Below are 19,612 nucleotides of genomic sequence, written 5' to 3'. Positions count from 1 at the left end.
AATCTTCTGTTTCTCCTACATGTTCCTCCACACCCCAATGTATTCAAGGCCCTTTGGCCAATGTCCAGCGTGCAGACCGAGCCCAAGTTTTCCTCCCACCCTGCCTGACTTGTACTTGAAGAAGACCTACTTGTTCATGTCACAGAATCGGCAGTTTTGGCAGTTTTTCGGGAGCTGGGGTTGTGCCCAGTGAAGCACACTGGGGATTGCATTTGTGAATGTTCCTGGTTGATGCTGACTAATGTGCACCTGCTGCTCAAACAGGTCCCAGTCAACATACTGGTTGTGGTCTGGGTCTGCTCTTGTCTCAGATGTGCTGATTCATCAGAGCCTCTCCCGTTGCGTGCTGGTGCCGTCTTCCCCTTTCTCCTGGAACTGAGTCCAGACCCTATTATCTCTAATAACACAGGGTTCCCAGGAAAACAAATCACCCTTCTTGAATCACCTCATAAGGCAGGCATTTAAGAGTCCTCCACCTCTGGTGATCTACAGAGGTTCTGTGTAAATAAAGGAGCTGAATCATCATTTTCACAAATGCTTAACTCTACCTAGTCTGTAAAAAAGAATAAGAGTAGAAAAAGATTTTTATAAATATACTGTACGTGGCCAGTTTGTCCTGCTTTAGCAAAGTGTAGCCAAAGACTAGAGAGGTACTGATCAGTAGGTGGAAGAAAATTTGTTCCTTTTATGTATCAGAGTGTTTATGCATTCTATGTGTCTACATTGTTAGTCAAGCAGTTAAGTTTGGGGGCAAAGAAAAGTTCACTAAGGGCTACATTAAGGACACAGCAGTCTCAAATTTAGTTGAGGCCATAAGCAAGTAAGTATGAAGGCAGCTACTGCAGAGGAGAGTGCTGTAAGTCCTTAACAAATTCTCTGTGTGTAGCTTTTTCACCAGATGTTATCTTTTCATTTAATTAGTGGAATAAATTACAAGTAAAAGTTCATTCAACTCTTGTTTTCTCATCTTCTTAATCTCCATTTCCTTACTTTACTTCTCCAAAGAATAAAATTGCTGGTACAAAAGAAGCAACTGCAATGGCAGCTTCTCACTTGTTCTCATTCTAGGCATAAAGACAAACTAATGCCTGATGCTGTCCTTCACCTCCTGCCTGTCAATTCAAACCAGCTGCTATAAGTCCATCCATTTTAATGCTTCTCTGCATTTAATACTCCTTTGCTAATTTTTAAGCTCTCAAGCAGTGGATTACTTTACAGGTGATTAATGAGATACACAAACAAATATCACACTGAGGCTATTCTAGCTTTTCTTTTAAACACGAAAAGTATCTACTCTGGTGAATAAAAACCAATAACACTTTGAACTGCAGTAACTGGTCAGCAGTGTAGCCTCACTGAAGATGTGATGCAATTATATAGCTGACCATTCTCCTCCTGCTCAGCTTCAGCCAAGCAAATCAAGGAAGGTTATGTGCTGGGGGCTTTGCTGAGCACAGAAGGAGCTGGGAGCCACGGACCAAGTCTAAACTTCTACTGTTGAGCTGTAGCTCTGCTTCTGGCGCCTTGGGATGCATGTAGGCCTAGTTTCAACAGGAGGGACTCCAAAGCCATTCAGAAGCAATTAGTGAAGACACTTCCCTGGGAAAGTGCATTTCAGACATCTCAAGATGAGGAGGGAGCTGGATGTTGTCCTCCCCTTCCCTGAGGCAGTACTTCAAAGGAGAGTGCCACCTCCTTGCTAGCAGCATCATTTTAAAGATCCAACTGTGCCCATAGGGGAGGACTGTGGGCTCTGCAGTGTCCTGGGTGTCAATCACCATCCTGATTTAGGCTCTGTAGCTACAGAGGAGCAGGAGTTTGGATGCATTTGTCTGCAGGGTGCCTCCTATTAGCAAGTCCTGCACCTCTCCTGTTCATAATGCATACAACTTCTTATGTTTGTGTTCTTGCATGTAATACCCTTTTCATCCATAGCTGTGCCATGCAGTTTTGAGTAATGTGATTACAGTGAGTTAGTTTAGCACTGTAAAAATAAAGCCAGAATGAATATTGACATTTTGAAAAGGTATATTGGACAGTTTAGATTGGGACAGCAAATGGTTGTCGCACTTAAAGCAGATTTCTTGCTGTAACTATTTCAAGGAAATACGTTTGTCTTGTGTGAAATGGCTAAAAGATTTTAGGGACCATTTAATAATTATGTACAGTCCAAGGAGATAAATAGGACAACAGAAAATGAAGCTTTTCAAAATTCAAGGAAATGTAGCATGTGGCAATGGTAATTTGGCACAGAGCTTACACAATAGATTTCATTTTTTCTTAACAGAACAATAATTGAAAACTGACTTAGCCCCTTAAATAAACCAGTGACAGCTGGGAAAATCAGCAGATTGGCCCTTTGTGCCTGTTCATAGTAGATTTTGGCAGCAAGATAGTTGATGTAGTCTCTATAGGACGCAGCTATTATGTCTTCCAGATGTGCTTGACCTTTATCTTGGACAAAAAAGCTTCTTGCCATAGAAACTATCAATTTATATACTCTTAGCCCAAGTCATCAGCTCCTTTAAGATGCTGAAAAAACCCTCTTGTGATGGTTATGCTTCTATTGCCATTCGGTACAGATGTCTGACTTGCGAGTGGTTAAATTTTTCAAACGTGAGTACATAATTTCAGCTCAATGTGCGTGTAGAGCTCCTAATATGAGGAAGATCTGTAATATGATAAGGGTTGCTCAGTACTCACAGAGGGACATTTAGGAGATCCTTCCTGGGTTAGCTACTTGCAGTGGGTGGAAGGAGAAAGAAAAATGGCAATAGCTTCTTCATGGATTGCCTTTTATTATTTACTTATGTGTACAGGATGATGCTACTGTTCTCTCTGGCTCTTTGGGGAAGCTATATCAAACACAGTTCCCAGCAAAGAGTTAAGCTACAGACAGCTTAATGCTAACATGCTGAATAGTTGAGAAGATCATGGGCCACTTCATACCTGCTGGCTTTAGGGGACATGAGCAGAAGTCCTACCAATGCCACGCCTGCGTCAATGTATGTTGTTCCACTGGCAAAACCCCAGAGCCAGGAAAGAAAGAAAAGGAGCCTCTGGCTATAAATGCACTTGAGTCAAAGGAGGATTTCCAGTATGTTAATTTGACTGTGTCAAAAACTATAGTGGCACTCAGATAGAGTGGCACAAGAACAGAGTGAATGCCGTACATGAATGTTTATGGGGAGGAGAATTAGGACATAGTGGAGTAGGGGGGAATAGGGGAAATGGGTAGAGTGCTGTGGGACGAGAGGGGAGCTGTGGGCATCCTGGGCTTGGCTTGGTGGCAGAGAGGGAGAGCTTGAGAGGGTCGCATCAGGTTGAAGAAAGGACTTGTTTTGATGGGAAATAAAGCAAGGCAAGACATTGAGTGGCTTGTACTTGCTGTCACATGCTCAAGACTCTTTGCTGGTAGCTGAAGAGCCATGGCTCCCTGCATCCCAATGGTTTTGTGGCATCTGTGTAGCTCGGTTAACCCTACAGTGACTGAATTTCTTGCTTTTCCTTTTCATATAGGTCGGATGTGAGAACTCCTGAGACGGAATACAAGTCAAGTACAGGAAACCAGGGTGACACACTAGCTCAGAGAGCCCCCCATCCTGACACGTGCGTCTCAGACACCCTCGGTGCAGCACTGCAAATCTACGACCCCCATGCATGCCTTCCACCATCACGTGAGCCAGGATGTCTTGGCACCTGATCTGAGGCATAAGGTTCCCAAGGGGCCACCTCATTACGTGACTTTGAATACAGATGCCTCGTGCTGGGAATTTAAAGGGTTGGAGGGGGGTGGGACAGGGTGGACTAAGGTTACTGCAGAGGAAACCTGGCTGAAAGAAAGACTAGAGCCAAGCTGCATGAGCTGGTGGCCCACCAGTACGGTTCACTGACAGCAATGATGGTTGCGACTCTGTCCTCTATTTTGCCGTAGGACAGGAATGTAAGCTTATAGAAAGGTGGGGATATACAAATGGTGAAGGGAAGAGACAAGAGAAGGGCTGAACAAAGTTCTCTCATGTCCGCATTTTACCCAGAGGTAAAGCTTTTGAGATCTTGCGACACAACAGTAGGCCAGTTTCAAAGGAGTAGGAGGATTCTGGAATGTAGTTTCTGGAAGACCACGTAGCAGTGTTTCTGCCACTGATTTTCTGAGGGGTTGTTTGTGGGAAATTAAAAAAGAAACAAACCCACAGTAATTGTTCAAATTAGACCAAAATTGCACACAAATCAGAAATCTTGCTTTTCAGCCTTCGTGGCTGTCTTCTGGCTCTTCTACTGAGACAAAAATGGCAACAGATGCATGGTGGTTTCTGAGATGTTGTTTCCTGGAGATAGGAATATTTTTAGGAGAGGTGATAGGCAAGGCAGAACTTTGCTTCATCATAAAGAGCCACTGGTGTAATATCCTTGGAGGGCATTACTTAGTTTTGCAAAGTGGCAGCTCCAAACAGAGCTTTCTTCCTGTGTTTCGCAGACCCCCCTGGAAGGGGTAAACTCCATCTATAAATCCCTGGTTTTTTCACTGTTGAGGAAGGTGTAATGATACCCATGCCAATTTATCCTTATTTCAGACTTTAATCTTTTCACCGTGTCTTTAAATCATGAGGCAAATCAGGGAAGGCAGTAAAGCAATACGGTAAAATGTATTTTACCAAAATAACCAAAATGTTGAAATAGCCAAAAATAAAAAGGAATTTGACAAGTGGGAGGAGAAGACTGCTGTGTCAGTTGTTACTTTGCTGTGTAAACAATTTAATGCAATTATAAATCTGCTTCTGATCACACTGTAGCACAGATAAAAAGGTTTTTCACATACACTCTGCTTCTGCTTTTGTCGGAAGTCCTCCTCTTGAATCACAGGCTGCTTTGGTAATTTGGTAACATCTGGTAAGCTGTGTTTATGGAGTGATCTGCAGATGTTCCAGTCCGAGCCTCCACAGATCCTCCTCTTGTCCGGACGGCTGGTGCTGGGCGGGTGCTGTCAAACCACATAGCCAGAGGCGCTGGGTTCAGGCCGTGCCTTATGCTTTGCACTTGCTGCTAGGAGGAAAACCACAGCTTGTCTTCTTAGTGTTCCCCTTGTGACCCTTCCGAAACGCACACCGTTGCTGCTCAGATTTAACCCCTACCTGTGATCTTTGCCAGATTGAGCCAGTTTTACACCCCATCACTCACATACTTCATGAAGTTTGAGGACAAAGAAACACGACATTTCCCGGACTGTTGGACCAGCAGATGATGCGCGAATGTGGCCTGTCCGTACGCTGCGGCTCAGCTAGAGGATAACAAAGTACTGCTGTTATGGAGCTGTTGTCCTGGGTCTTCTGTCCCTGGGTTCCCACGCACACCCCTGGTGCTGGGCAGGCAGGTTCCTCCGCCCGGGGGGCTGCTCGCTTCTTCTTAAAGTCCCTGGACCCTCCACAAACTGAAAACCTTTGGCTCAGGGGCCGCTGCTTACTATAGACTACTCAGCTGTGGGTTTTTTTTTTTTTGTGTGGTTTAAACGTTGACTGGCTTGCTTTGCCATACACGTGCCCTGTAACCTGCATGAGACATGGCAGAGTTTGCATAGGTGCACTGCGTATGGAAATTCATAAGGAAGGGCTTTAGCCAGAGTTTGCCTTTGAAGTGTGGAAATAGTACAATGTAATCACTTAAAACACATTGCTTAAGTAATTAGAGAGGGTGTATGCATTGAAATGTAGTTTGCATTAAACCTTCAAGCTTTTCAAAGCATTTATAGTTTACATAGCTGTATGTTAATCCACATACAATCTATAGTTCTGAATATTCTCATAGCAACCACAAATCAACAAACGATTTCCCTGGGCTATTTAGGCATACCACTGCTATTAGGTCCTCTGATTTTTAATTAAAAGGATATAGCTCTAAACATCTTGAGGTAATTAAAATGATAATATCTTCTGTAGGATGCATTTGGTAAAGTAATAGCAATTCCCCTACGTGACTTTATTACTCAAAAATATAACTGCAACTTCATTAGACAAATGAGATTATCCATTTTTTTTCATAAACTTAAAATGTAAAATATGCTCACAGTTCTGCTGCAGTTCTTGAATGTAATAAGAGAATTCCCTCTCACACATTTTACAGTGTAACCCTTGAGATAATGATCCTATTAACCTTCATTATAATTCTAATTAATATGCCATATCACAAATAGTTCTTTATTATCTCTTTGCCATTCATAATGCTTTCATAAGGAGTTGATTACTGTGGTAGTGTTAAGACTCCAAGTTAAAAAAATATACATACATCCCTAGCTTTACACATTAATTTCTGGCTGAATTCTGACAAAAGAAGTAACAACTAGAAGGAAAACTATTTGACTAAGCCTGCTTAACAAATTTTTAGTTTTGCACACATATTATTTTGTTTATTTGTACACACATGAATAGATTGAGTTTTGTAAATAAGTATGTGTCTGTGCCTCTCTGTGTGTGTGTGTATGAAATCTGTATCTTTAAAATGAAAATGTTGCAACATGTTGTAATGAACCACTGGATTTTAGAATTTGTTAGAGAATAATATTATTCCAGGTGTTGCCTAGATACATATGGAAGCAAAAAATAACTGAACAAAAATTGCAACAGATGTAATTACTTAAAGTAGCGGTTTCAGGAGAGACTTCCACGGTGGATGAAAACTTACTGTCAGTCAGTCTGGTCCTTATGTCCAAGCTATCTCTAAATTTTAAAAATCCTTCGCGTTTTCTGCAAAAACTATTGACTTCCCTCTCTTTCATACAGTAAAACTTACTCATAAAAGTATGTACCCATTATTTCCTTTTTTCTGTCCTTGGCAAATGCACCTCTGTCCTTAACATTTCCATGCCAAATACAAGAGATTATTTGTACTTTCTTTTAGCACAGGACCTTGGCACTGTCCCTTGCTTTCTGTGTCTTTCCACTGTCTTCTATATTAGATTAAGTGTAAGTTCTTGGTCTTTACTCTCAAGACTCATCATAGCCTAATCCTAATTTTGAAATCTTTCATTCACTGATAGGGTATTTACTCCAGCCTCCATGATGCCATCCTTGATGCCAAGCGCTGGCTACCTATTTTCTCACAAGCTTCCTTTCCAAATTAAGAAGCTCACAGAAGATTTCCAGGTAAGTTTTCCATTTGATTCTTTTACATCTCACCCTTAAGCTCCCCTGACACCATGTTTATAAAAAATTTGGCTAAAAATGGCAACTGGAACATTGAGATTGCTGCACATAGTGCTATCCAGTACTGACATATTAATTTGTTCATAGTACATTATTTCTTGTCTTCTATTTGAATTGCAAGGTTTTGGAGATATATTTGTGAGAGCTTTGTACAGCGCTTAGGGTGGTGGGATCCTGGTCTGTGATTTCACCTCTCATGCATTACAGTAAGCCCTCCTCCTTTCTCCACCAAAAATCTACAAAAACATGATGAAAAACCACTAGATTTCTGGAATAACAGCCATGCCTGCCTGTTCCAGTACATTAATTACAATTTAACATTGAATCTATATTCAAGAAAATGTCAGATTTAAGGACTAACACAGATACAGTTAATAGTTTCTTGAAGAACAGCATTTGACCAGATGACATCTTGAGTCACCTCAACTCTTATGATGCAGGAACACCCATGAATAAGTCTCTATGGGACCTTTTGTTTTTCTTGAACTACTGTTGCATCCCTGAATGGGAATTTTAATACATATGAGAGAATCATTCTGGTTATTCAGAGGTAACACGATGGTTCCGAGAAGTGGTAAGACACACCTCACTACTAATGATGATGCTACTACCATGTTCCTCCCAAATGAGACAAACCATAATCGATCATGTTGCAAATCGAACATCTAAGGAATGTATCTTTCTGTAGAAGTCTTTGCTCTCTAGCCTGAACTGAAGCAAAATACAGCATGACTCTTTCGACTCTGAGCTTTCTTAGGTCAAAATGAAAAAAACAAGAAAAGATTTTTTTTTTCTTAAACATCTAAAATCCTGTTTTGTGAGATTAGCTGGTGAATCAAGTTTTGGATAATATTATTATGGGAGAAGTCAAGCAAACAGAAAGATGACTCAAACAGTTTAGTGCCAGGACAATTTCTTAACACAGAGGAAAATCATCCTCTGGTTGCATATGGAATCCTCCCACAATGAAAAGGGAGCCTGGCAACAGAAGTAAAACTGCAAATGCTCCAGCTTTTGCTGTGGAACTGGCCTCACAGCTGAAGTATAATGAGGAGACACCAGAAAAACTGTCACTGAGGAGGAGAGACTGTAACATGGCTAAGGAATGCTGTGCCTATTTCCTTGCTTGTCAAAACAGACAACCTGGCAGATAGAAAGGTAAAATTGTCTTTCATTCACCCTCCCCATCAAAAAACCCCAAATGAAACCCAAACCAAAAAGTGAGCCAAAAACATAGAGGGAAATTCCCTGAACGCACGGTCTCACTATAACCACGATGGACTATGCAGGCTAAGAGTGGATGTCTCCCTCTCGAGTCGAGTCCAGCAGGGCAGCGCTGCACCACCTCCAAAATACCTGGTGACTGTGGTGGGGCCACCGTGGAACAGAGCCCATCAGCGAGACCAAAGAGTGGCTCTGGCTGGATCCGTGCCGATGGGCTGTGCCTTGGATGAACAACACTCAGCGCAACTGATCGCTGTGAAAAAAAAAAAAAATGGTTTTCATCTGCCGTAGAGCATAGCTCAGCCGCACAAATATTTGTGTGTTGAGCGAAGAACGGGGCTGTTGGTTGCTCAGTGTCTTAGGCACTTGTGTGTTTCTTCCTTTTTATGATCTTGTCAAAGATCGGATGGTGGGTGGTGGTACCCTCCCTCAGGTGAGAAAGTTAGTTTTTCTACAGAAACAGTTTGTGAAAATTGCGCTCCCACTGCCCCATATGTCTAGCTGTGGGACTTACCCACAGCTTTGGGACTGGAACAGGATATGGAGTTTCTGTGGAGCTGGAAGACATTCTTTTAATAAGAATTTGTAAAGAGATCAAAACAAGCACAGAAACCCAATTCCACCCTATATGTGTCAAAAATAAATTTACAACTGGGAATACTCCCCAGGAGATATGTTTTTCCTGGCTCCTCCATCACGTCAGTGAAACACGGCCAGTGCTCCATTCTGGACTTCGCAAACATTCATCATCGATAAACTAGATGGAAGAAGCCAAGTGTTTGTGTGGGCTTAAAAAAAATCATTATTTAATGACACTCAAAGAAGTACTTTTTTGGAGGGCAATTCAAATGGCACCAGCTGTTTTGAAAAGGAGATTTAAAGGATCTTGGTACAGCATATAACAAAACCATAGACCATAGTTTGGTCATCCCAAATAATGTATGTATAGGCACACACTTTCCTTCAAAGTAAACCATTTCCTTAAATCTCTCCCTAGTGATTGGACACAAATTAGATTTGTTTTGACATTCGACTTTTTTCTTCCACCTTTGGACAAGCCAATAATACTATAATCACATCATATTTTAAGCTCCTCTTTGATATGCTAAACATTGAATTTGTCCAGTTTCCTGTTGTACCACACTTTTTTCCAGCTTTGAAGTCAATACTGTCACTCTTTTTTGCATCCTTTGCTGGTTTGTGCCCTGAGGAAGTTGTCGTCTGGCACCCAGTTTCTGAGAGCACAGAGACAGAATTACTTGTAGAAACTTCCACCCTCCACAACACAGTTTCCATTTGCCAGGCAGGCCTGCCTTTTTATGGGTCTAACTTTGGATGTGGCTTTTTTACAGCTAGGGCCGGAAAAGAAACCATTCTCTGATCATGTCAAGGTTGTAAGGATCACACGCTTTCTTACTCCTCCTGTGACACTCCTGTAACCTTTTAAAAAATTGTACACCACATCATTCTCTCCCAAATACATCAATGCAGGTCAGTTGTTGATAAGAGCAATCAGCCAGTCCAGAGAGGAAAGCATTCACCTTGTCTCAGCTCTGTCTGACCTAGAATGACCAAATCTCTCTTTATCCCTGTATTTTTGAAGGAGCTGTTGCATACTTGGGTCAGCAAAACCAGGCTGGTTTAAACTTATTAAGCATTTCAGACTATGCTGTATGTCAAGTCTGTTTTCACCTTTATTTACCAGTCCACTGATTCTGCACATTTTAATATTACTTCAAGCTTGCCAAGGAAAATAATAAGCAGTGGCATTTCTCGGATTATCCTTAACAACATCCCTAAAGCACACACAATGATTTCTCCACTGACGGCTTTCCGAGATCTTGTCAGTCAGGAAGTTCCTAATCCCATTAAAGCATGTTTTACTGATAGATAGAATGCTTATTTTTTTACTCACAGTGTCATGTAACACTCACTATGGTGTCTTAGAGGTAAATGTGTACATTGTGTGTCACACAAATTTGTGACATATTTGAGTTTGAGAATACCTGGGAACTCCTCCAAGAATGAAATTAGGTTTGTCTGACAAAGTCTATTTTCTATAAAATTTCTGATTGCTATTTATTGTATTACTATATGCTAATTACTTTATTAGTTGAACCCTCCTTCAGATTTTCCATTATTTTGCTTGTGATAGAATCATGTTCACCACTTCTCCGTCCTTCTAAAATTTTGCTATAATATCCAGCAAACTCTATTCTGGTGGAATTTCTTTGATACTCTTACATATAACAGAAAGGAGTATGAGTAGGTCAGTCAACTCTTCCTCATCAAGCCTTCACAATCTTCTTCCCAGTTATATGTGTCTGCTAATTTTAAAGTGTTCACCATAGCACGTGTTGCTTAACATCCTCCTGGGTTACTGAGGGACTGGAAAGTATTTCATCACATCCTGGTGACAAAAGCACGTAAATACAGTGCAGAACTACTTGTTGAGTATTTATTTTGCTGCATTATAAACAATTTTATCATCACAGCTTGTATTTTTGCTATAGGGAATGATGTCTGTCTATAGATTCTTGTTTTGATTCTCACATTTTACAAAAATAATGTATTACACTGTTAAAAGAGGTTTCATTCTCAGGCAATAGTTGTCCATTGCTTATGTACTGGCTGCCCCAAAAGACTTCGTGGAGGTGGTAGGGCCATATATAGCAGTATATGCTGTATGGCGTACTGGCAGGAGAGTTGCTTTTCTCTGGATGCTTTAGAAGGTGTCCTGGCCCACAGATCACCTGTTGAAAGCATAAGGCATGTCTCTGTCACAGTCCCAGGTCTGACCAAACTATGTTGGTCCTTCCACGGGCTCTTTTTCCAACTCCCGGTTATCTCTCCTTGGCACGCAATAGCAAACAATTGCCCTTCTAAATGAAATTGTCATTATGAATTGAGGCATTTTCTCTATCAAAGAATTTAAAAATATTCTTTGCATAAAAAGAGGAATAACAATGGATATTTTATGATTTGGCAAACATGAGGTTTTGGCAAAGCTATGAGTACAGAGAAGGTGACAAGCAGGTGAAATGAGTTGGGGAGGGCACTCTGCAGGAGGATGGAAGAACACGGGCAGGTGAAGGGGCCATTCACCCTGACACTGGGCCTTTGGAGTCTTCTGCAAATCTCAGTTGACCATAGTTCCCAAATAAAAATGAAAAAAAGTGTGTAAATTTGCTTCAGGAAATCCACTGGATATTGTTCTAGCCACACACTTGCTGGTCTATTCTTTGACAAACACAGTGAAGAAAATCCTGATGGAAACTGCATTTATTCAAGAGAGAGTCATGCTGTGGGAATGCTGAACAAATGCAACCAGACTGCAAAAATTTGGGAAAGAAAAAGGCAAGGTAGTCAGCAGAACAGTTGCTCTCAGCAAAAGCTGCATTCATCTCTCTTTCTGCCTCTGAAAGGAAAGGGTGTGAAATGTTCTGCTTGTATTTGATAAACCCGAGACTTGACTTGCTTGGAGAAGAGCGAAGCTTTACGCTTCTGTTCCCACTGACAGTGTTGTGGGCAGCCTGCTGTGATCACATCTGACCTTCCCTTGGCTGGATCTGTCTGTCTCAGATTATTCTATCACATGGATGTCTCATGCAGCGAGCTCCCCTTTGCTTACGGTGCTCCTTAGGCCAGTGAACCGAGCGAAAACGATCTGGAACCTTACTCTGATCTCAGGCTAATGAGAACTGGGAATAACAAAACATTGCTAAGGCCCGTGGAGGTACAGTGCTACAGGAGGAAACAGAGGCCGCCGTGATGTCCATATGGTTGCATCTGAGAGAGAGACCGGTCATGCTGATAGCATGTGCTAGCATTAAATCACCACTCAGGTTTGAAAACACATTAAGTCAGTAAAGAAAATACATGAATAAAGGCAAACAGAGGAGAAACTTGCTACCCTGCAGGATGCATGATAAATCATTTATTACAGTGGGAAAGAGGCTTTCAGACAGAAACTGCAGGGTATGAGTCTACTTATCTCCGCAGAAAACAAGCACCGCTGGGAAACCTGTATCCACAGAACTGCAGCTGTAAAGATGGTAGGGCTTCCATCTGGCTCACTAGGCCTTTCTCCTGACACCATCGTTCCTATAAAAGGTGACGTGAAATATTCATGTATTTATCTTGCCACATCAGGAAGGGAGGTGTGTGCATTCAGCGTCCTAATGCACAAGAGCAATTTGGTTTTGTTCTGATAGAAAAGACATTTTTTGCCTTAACTGAGTCACATCAGCAGAAATATCACATCACAGAGGAAACGAGTTTGAAATGCCCTTGGCAGGTTGATGGTTTGACAAAGGCAGAAAGAAAGAAAATGCCACTATCCAGGAGACAAGCCATCATGGGCACAGGGGAAGCAGTAGGTTAGGGCTCTTTCAGGCCTACTTGGCTTTAACTTTCTGGTGACAGATTTAGCTGCCTTCCTGTACAGCTTCAAAGGACAGATTCTCACGGCCAAATTGTTTTGGAATGAACCTATCTGACAGCCTTTGACCCAGCTGCCCAACCAAGTTAAAATGACACATCCAACTTTATTTGGCATCTGAACCAGGAGGGAAATAACTTTTCTGTTCTGCCAGAGGCCTCTCTTATTTAATGTCCTATAAAGAGGAACAAACTTCATATAATAATGACATCTTGTGGTAGTTGTTGAATTATTGACCTATGATTTGGTAGATAATTGGATGCCAGATTTCATGACATCTTTCTCCCTCCATGTACAGCTCTGCAAGTTCACACAATTTCTGCTGCTCTGACAAGCTGGATGTGGAAGACCTCTAGAACCATTGGCTTATTGCTGACTTCAGAGGAAAAGGGTATTGTATTTCGGTCATTTGATTACACAGGTCCGGCTTAACATACAGGCCAGAAATTCATGGTCATAACTGATTAAAGAATGGTTATCCAGATATTCATACAGAATATACTAGAGTTTTGATAATGTTGAGTGCAGAGTGGCTCTGCCCCCTATAGAATGAGCCTGCCTTTGCTGAGCCGCGGCGTTGCGCTGGGTGTGAGAGTCAACGGAGAGCCTTTGCCGGCAGCATATGAAGCCCAACAGCTGCTGAACACCTGCACTGAGCTTGCAAACAGTCTTGGTGAGCAGCCACCCCCCGCTCACTACACGGAGATGGGTAGTTTTAGAAAGAGTAAATCCCCGAGGCCTCATGGTACCCCTGCTCTGCTTTTACTTATTTCAGCTTTGGTGTGCCGGTCTCGTAAATCCTGCTGTTAACTGCGTGGGTATCCAAGGATCCCATGAAGCTCTAACCTTAGTGCAAGCTGTGTGACAGTTCATATTAGTGTCCATAATCGTGACATTTCACAGAGTATCCCATTTTGCCTGCCCATAATCATGTTCTTGCTAATGCACTCTCCGCAGTGCTTGCTCTAGTCGAAGTTAGCAGCTTTTCAGAACAAACAGCACACTTTCCTGGCAGTTTGTACAGTCCTTATCAGCACAGAGGGGCTCAGCTTTTATCAGGGAGTTTGGATGTTGACTAAATAGTCATAATAAATAAGATTAGCAGGAACGCTTAGGGATATATTTCTACAGAGGTGTCTGTTTATCCTGTCATGTGTTTGGTGGGTATCTTTGGGGCTCACCACGTCTTCAGTTCTGTTCTACTGTGACACAGCTGATTGCTCAGGGGTTTTTTTTTGGATGAAAGTGGCTTAAGCTACATGCCAAACAAACACTTGTTTTTTTCTTCTGGGCTACAAAGGCCTCATAAATAGACTTATAGTTTATATGCAAGATTTATATACAGTTCTGTTTCCCAGCTGTGAGGAAGGAGGCAGGAAAAGACCCTATCACTTACGAAGAGCTCAGAGGTGATGGTGAAATCGCACACGTGTTAAGACAGTGAAATAATGCTGCTGATCAACTGATAGTACAGAATGCGGAGTGACACATCAATGCTACTTGTCTGCATTTTATGTAGCAGGGCATCTCTTCCCCGTCTGCCTTTTTCAGTGTCAGAAATCCTGGTGTTCACACTGGGTATTGGGCATAATGTGCTCTGGCTACTTCTTCAGGTCTGCACAAATGCAAGCAGGAGGCACTGGCTGGATTGCTACAGAAAATAGATGAAGATAATCATGAGACCCCATGACTTCATAGTATCTAACAATAGGTATTTAGCTGTATTGATCTATTCTTTTTCCATGGGATGATGGCACCTATTGGGCATTATTAAAGAGGCAGAACAGTTCCAAGAAAAGAAATAATTTATACTGTTTTTTTCCCCCCCAATGGGACTATAAACAACAGTTTCAGCATTTGGGCGCTTTTGTTTGTTTTCTTGTTTTGGGTTTGTGGTTTGTTTTTTTTTATTACTGAAGTGTGTTGAGGGTGATCATCTGTAATTGACCTTGAACTTGTGGTGGTAAAATTATTAACATTTAAGATCAAGAGGTCTGGCTAAGAAGTTATCTTTCCTAAGAGAACATTCCTTTTGACTAAAACCCAGTCTGTGATTGTTTCCAACTTCCCACTTCTGCGCTAAGATCACATGGGGTGTGCCACTAACACTAGCTCCACCAAGAGCCATCTCTTCATATTGTTAGTTACTGTTTGATGCCTTAGAATTGTGGCAGTTAGCAAGCTACCTAAGGAGTCCATGCCTCCAGGGATGGACACCTGGCTTTGTCAACATTGAAATGATTGCTTTTCCTCACCTCTTTACTCCTCTTTTCTGAAACGGATATATGGCTGGGTTTCTGCAATCAGTTGGCTGAGAACAGGGAAGCAGAAGGGGAGATGCTCTCCAAATGTTCTCTCACTATGATCATAGTTAATAAAGCTTCTTTCTGGCCTGTCCTAAATTGTACTTTCATTATGACGCACTCGGGAGTCCTCAGATTCTCTGATAAACTGCTCTTAAAAATACAAACAGAAACTTCAATAAAACATCTGTTTAGTAAATAAACGTACCTTGAGGTACTCTGAGAAATCTTTTTAACACTGGCCTTTCAATACATTCTCCAGCCATGAAATGTTTCCCAAGCTCTGCCAGATTTAGATGGAATCAAAGAAGCCTCTACAGAACCACTTGGTAACATTGTGGCAGTCTGTAAAGACTTAAAAACTTTCATATATTGACACTGCAACAACAGATGAAAATATGAAACCCCACAAGGACAAGGATCTGATTCTGCTCAAGTAGAATTCAACACTCAAGTATTGAAATCGCATTTATTTAATAGCCCAAACCATAATCCATCCCTGATTAGCCATAAATAATACTCAATTTTTTAACTTACAAAAATAATCTCTTTGGCTTGATAGAATTGCTCACAACAGTACGGGCAACAGGAATTAGGTTTTAATAGTACTTCAGTTCATAGATACAATAAAGGAAAGATTGAATTTGTTTTTCACAGCATATCTAAAACATAAAATATTCTGAATTTTCAAAGCTCTGTTGGTGTCTTTTCCATTTGTGAATAAAAATATTTGATAGTTAATATAGCTGAAGGAGAAATATCCTAATATGTTCAATAATGCCTACCACTGTTGTACATTCTTGTAAGACCGTATTCATAATAATTTGAATATATTCTGACCTAAAACATAGATGTAGTTTCTATGCGTGTCAACGTATACTGGTTTTGCAGTAATGAAAATGTTATAACCAAGAACGTATATAAGATTTACAAGTTTGCATTACCATACATTTATTTTAAAAAGATGTATAAACAAGTTGTTTTCAATTAATTTTGTCTACAGAGTTATACACAATTTAAAGACAAATTATCTAAAATCCTAATCCTCTCCTGCACTGAAAGAGCAATCAAGTAGTTTAACACAGAGGCACATGAAGTAAATCAGAATAGCTTCACAGACTTCAAAGGGGCTGTCGGAAATGATTCCCATCCCTTAATACAGGTTTATCACTGTTGGTGTTCTTGATGTCTTTTTTCTTTTTTCTTCAAATTCTCTTTTATTTTGCTTTTATTCATCTTATTCATAATCCCTGGTGGGAAATGTTTTTTAATTATTTAACTTCTGTAATATGACAGTAAAGTCAAGAGACTGGAACATTTCTTTCATAGAAACTTTGCAAAGCTGTGATCATGATGAATCTTCATTTTTTTTGTATTTAATTGAGTAAATATGAATAGTGTGCAGATGTGTTGCTCTTGCTCCTGTCATTATTATGCTAACAATCCCTGAGACCAAGTTGGACTTGATTTCAAAGTTATTTTAAAACTTGGAACTTCTCTATGAAAATCTCTTTCATTTTCAGTGTTTGACATATGGTCTCATTTCCTCCTGATGTTTGAAATACGGTATCCATCTCAGGCCCATCCAGCCTCTTACAAGTTGTTTGGTTTACAATCTTGACCTCAGGCTGCCTATAACAGGTTTATTAATACAAAATTCTGCCCACCATGAAGGTCTGTTCAGAGCTTTGCTGCCTTGAAGGATCTCTGCCCACATATTTTTATATAACTGCAAAATAATAACAAAAAAGGATTAATTCATATAGAAAATAAAGAAAACTTCTGCAAGATAAGTTATCTAACTTACTGAAATGAGATTGTGATCGAATTTCTAGATAACAAATGTGAATAATTATGTACAGGCAAGAATAAACACAAAAAAAAAAGATAAAGCACAAAATTTCAAAGTACTGTAAACATCAGATATCTGTGTAAATCGTTTAGACCATCCTTGGCATAAGAGCAGGAAACCATTAACCTTTATAATTTCTTGTTTTCAATAAGTTGTATTATCAAAGGTAGAAATTTGGACACATGGTTATATTAAGCTAATCTTTGTCATGTCTGAAAGCACTCGTGCATGTCTGTTTTTACCTTTACTTCAACACATTTCTGGAAAGTAACATAACTTCTCTCCCAGATATGAACTCTTCAATCTGAGCATAAGAAATTCCTCTCTCATAAGCAGATTATTAGTTCACCATCTTCATCAATTTGCAATTTTATGTGGAACAGTTAAAAAAAGTACATGGGAAGTAAATTCTGCGAAAGTATAATTTTAGCAATATTTGGCAGTTCATAATTAACTGAAGCTTAAAACTTTAAATAACATTATAGAAAGATGAGGAAAGGAAGGCCGTATTTTCAGCAGTAAGTTGGAGTACAGTATAATACAATATGAATGTGGTATAAAAGCAGTCAGTGATGTAAAGTGAAAAGCCTTTCTTCTACATGAAAAGATGGCTTAGCCCTATGTATTTGTGATGATTTAAATAAATACTGAAATATAATATATTTAATATTAAATATATTTTTCGCTTGACTATGTGGGCTGGTGTTAAGTATTTATTCCATTACAAGTTTGATTTAATATTGTCTAACAATTTTTAATTAATCTTGAAATAAATGTGGTGATAACTTCCATACTTAAGCTGACATTGACATTGTCAAAGCTTCTGTGGGGAAATGATGCCCACACCATCAAAGTTTCTTTTGAAGAGAATCTGAATTCTTACTTAGTGCTTAAAGCTGCCCATAACAAATTTGGAAACTTTTCTTCTGCTCCAATTATGATCTGTGGTTCATGGCACAAAGCACTCCACTGCAGTACAACATAGGTTATCCTGAATTAAATTCATTTTCTTGTTATGTTTGGATAATCAATTCTTTACCATGCTGTAATTTTTACTAAAATGTTTGCATTGGTTTTCAGAAGTTGCAACGATAGCAATGAATACAGAATTAAATATAGACAGCCAGGAGACAAGGAGCTTTTTTAAGTATTTTCTTTGAATAAGGGATTAGCAGCCTTTTTCAAATTTCAGTTGAAAATATTTACACAAGTTGAAAACCACAGACTTAGAGGCAGTTCAAAAAACCTTCCTGAATTCTGCAGAATGTGGGTTGGATATCACTGCTTGAAATTATTTTCTCAATATGAATCAATGAATTTACCAAAACCTTACCAAATATTTAGTACACGAGGAAGTCAGTAGTGTTTTGAGTCCTATCTGCATGTCTCACATATTATATTCCTAATATTAATCCCTAATATTAATAAGTCTCTGTGGATTCTGTATTTGTGTGAGCTAAGAGCTAGCCAAAGAGGATCTAGCCAAATCCATTACATGATAGTTTTAACAGCTGCTGATAAGAAATCTCCAGCTGACTGCTAGAAAGGGGCTAGTATTCTAGGAACATATCACTGTGTACTTGCACCGTATTTTATATTCCTCCCTATAGCATCTGCTCATAGCTTCTCTTAGAGACAGAATAATGGGTGAAAATGGGCTTTTGGCCAATACAGATAGTCTTAACATTCTTACAGATGATGTTCCTTGTCTTAGAGTTACCTTTGGAGCTTCCCTCCCATGACCTCTTTCATTAATTTAATCCTCAAAAATCTACAGACATGGAAACAAAGTTTCCAGTGATGATTATAGTCCTCTTGTTGAAATGGCTAGATATGTAGAACTAGCCCTTCCTCCTTTATTTGTAGAGACTGTGTTACCAAAGTAATCATTCTGTTAGGTCAGCGTCTGGTTAGAAACATCTGGGCTGCCTTCTGTATTGCTTGATCACCATGGGAACGATGGACAACTTTAGACATGAAGACACAGACAGAGGATATTGAAAAGCATTGAGTACACTTGACTCAGCAATCCTGTCAAACTTCCTGGCAGTTTCCCCAGGCTCTAGTGATTCTCTACAGGGTCTATCCACACCAAACCGAACTACCGTACTGTGACACTAGTCTTTACATAATAGTTATCCCACAGCTTGGCCCTGCTGAGTAGGGTTGGCCAGTAAGCAAGAATTTTAGTTTGCTGAGACTTTGGAATGACATACAGCTCTTTAAATATGTCAAGGAAAAAAAAAAAAGCAAAGAGGGACCATGACCTAGTATAGCCCAATCCATGGTGCACCCACATCCTGAATCCTGCCTGAGGTCTGGTTATAACACCTCAGAAAGGATGTGGCGGAATCAGAAAAGGTACAGAGAAGGAAAACAAGGCCTGTCAGAGAAAAGCAAAGGCCTCCAAAGATAGTAAATGTATATGAACTGGGATTGAGAAGTATTTTTTCACAATACTCATAATTAAATTACAGAAATTACAGTGTCATGGAAGCCAAAATACAGCTGAATTTGAAAGTGGATAGGAAAAATGAATGGAGGATAGATACATGCGTGGCTATTAAACCAAACGATACAAATACAAGGTACGGCA

General features: G+C 40.1%; 1 protein-coding gene and 1 long non-coding RNA gene across 7 annotated transcripts in view; one reads left to right on the top strand and one right to left on the bottom strand.

Moving 5' to 3' along the window:
- Positions 1 to 6,664: 6,664 nt before the first annotated feature.
- On the top strand, positions 6,665 to 13,258 carry LOC142028656 (uncharacterized). Its single transcript, XR_012649654.1, has 3 exons — positions 6,665 to 6,791; positions 7,031 to 7,136; positions 13,160 to 13,258. It is a non-coding gene; the product is annotated as an uncharacterized LOC142028656 (long non-coding RNA).
- A 2,490-nt stretch (positions 13,259 to 15,748) lies between these two features.
- ACOX3 (acyl-CoA oxidase 3, pristanoyl) overlaps positions 15,749 to 19,612 on the bottom strand; it is a 37,051-nt gene continuing 33,187 nt past the window's right edge. For all 6 annotated transcript variants that reach the window (XR_012649647.1, XM_075022452.1, XM_075022460.1 and 3 more), the window contains one exon: positions 15,749 to 16,893. Coding sequence is in view for 5 of the 6 variants with exons in the window: in XM_075022452.1 (XP_074878553.1) it covers positions 16,774 to 16,893 (120 nt within the window). In the remaining variant the exon portion in view is untranslated. The remainder of the gene's footprint in view (positions 16,894 to 19,612) is intronic.

The sequence above is a fragment of the Buteo buteo genome, chromosome 1 (assembly GCF_964188355.1).
Source record: "Buteo buteo chromosome 1, bButBut1.hap1.1, whole genome shotgun sequence".
In the NCBI taxonomy this organism is placed as follows: domain Eukaryota; kingdom Metazoa; phylum Chordata; class Aves; order Accipitriformes; family Accipitridae; genus Buteo; species Buteo buteo.
The sequence above is the reverse complement of the archived record's forward strand: the minus strand, read 5'-3'. Positions and strand labels throughout refer to the sequence as shown.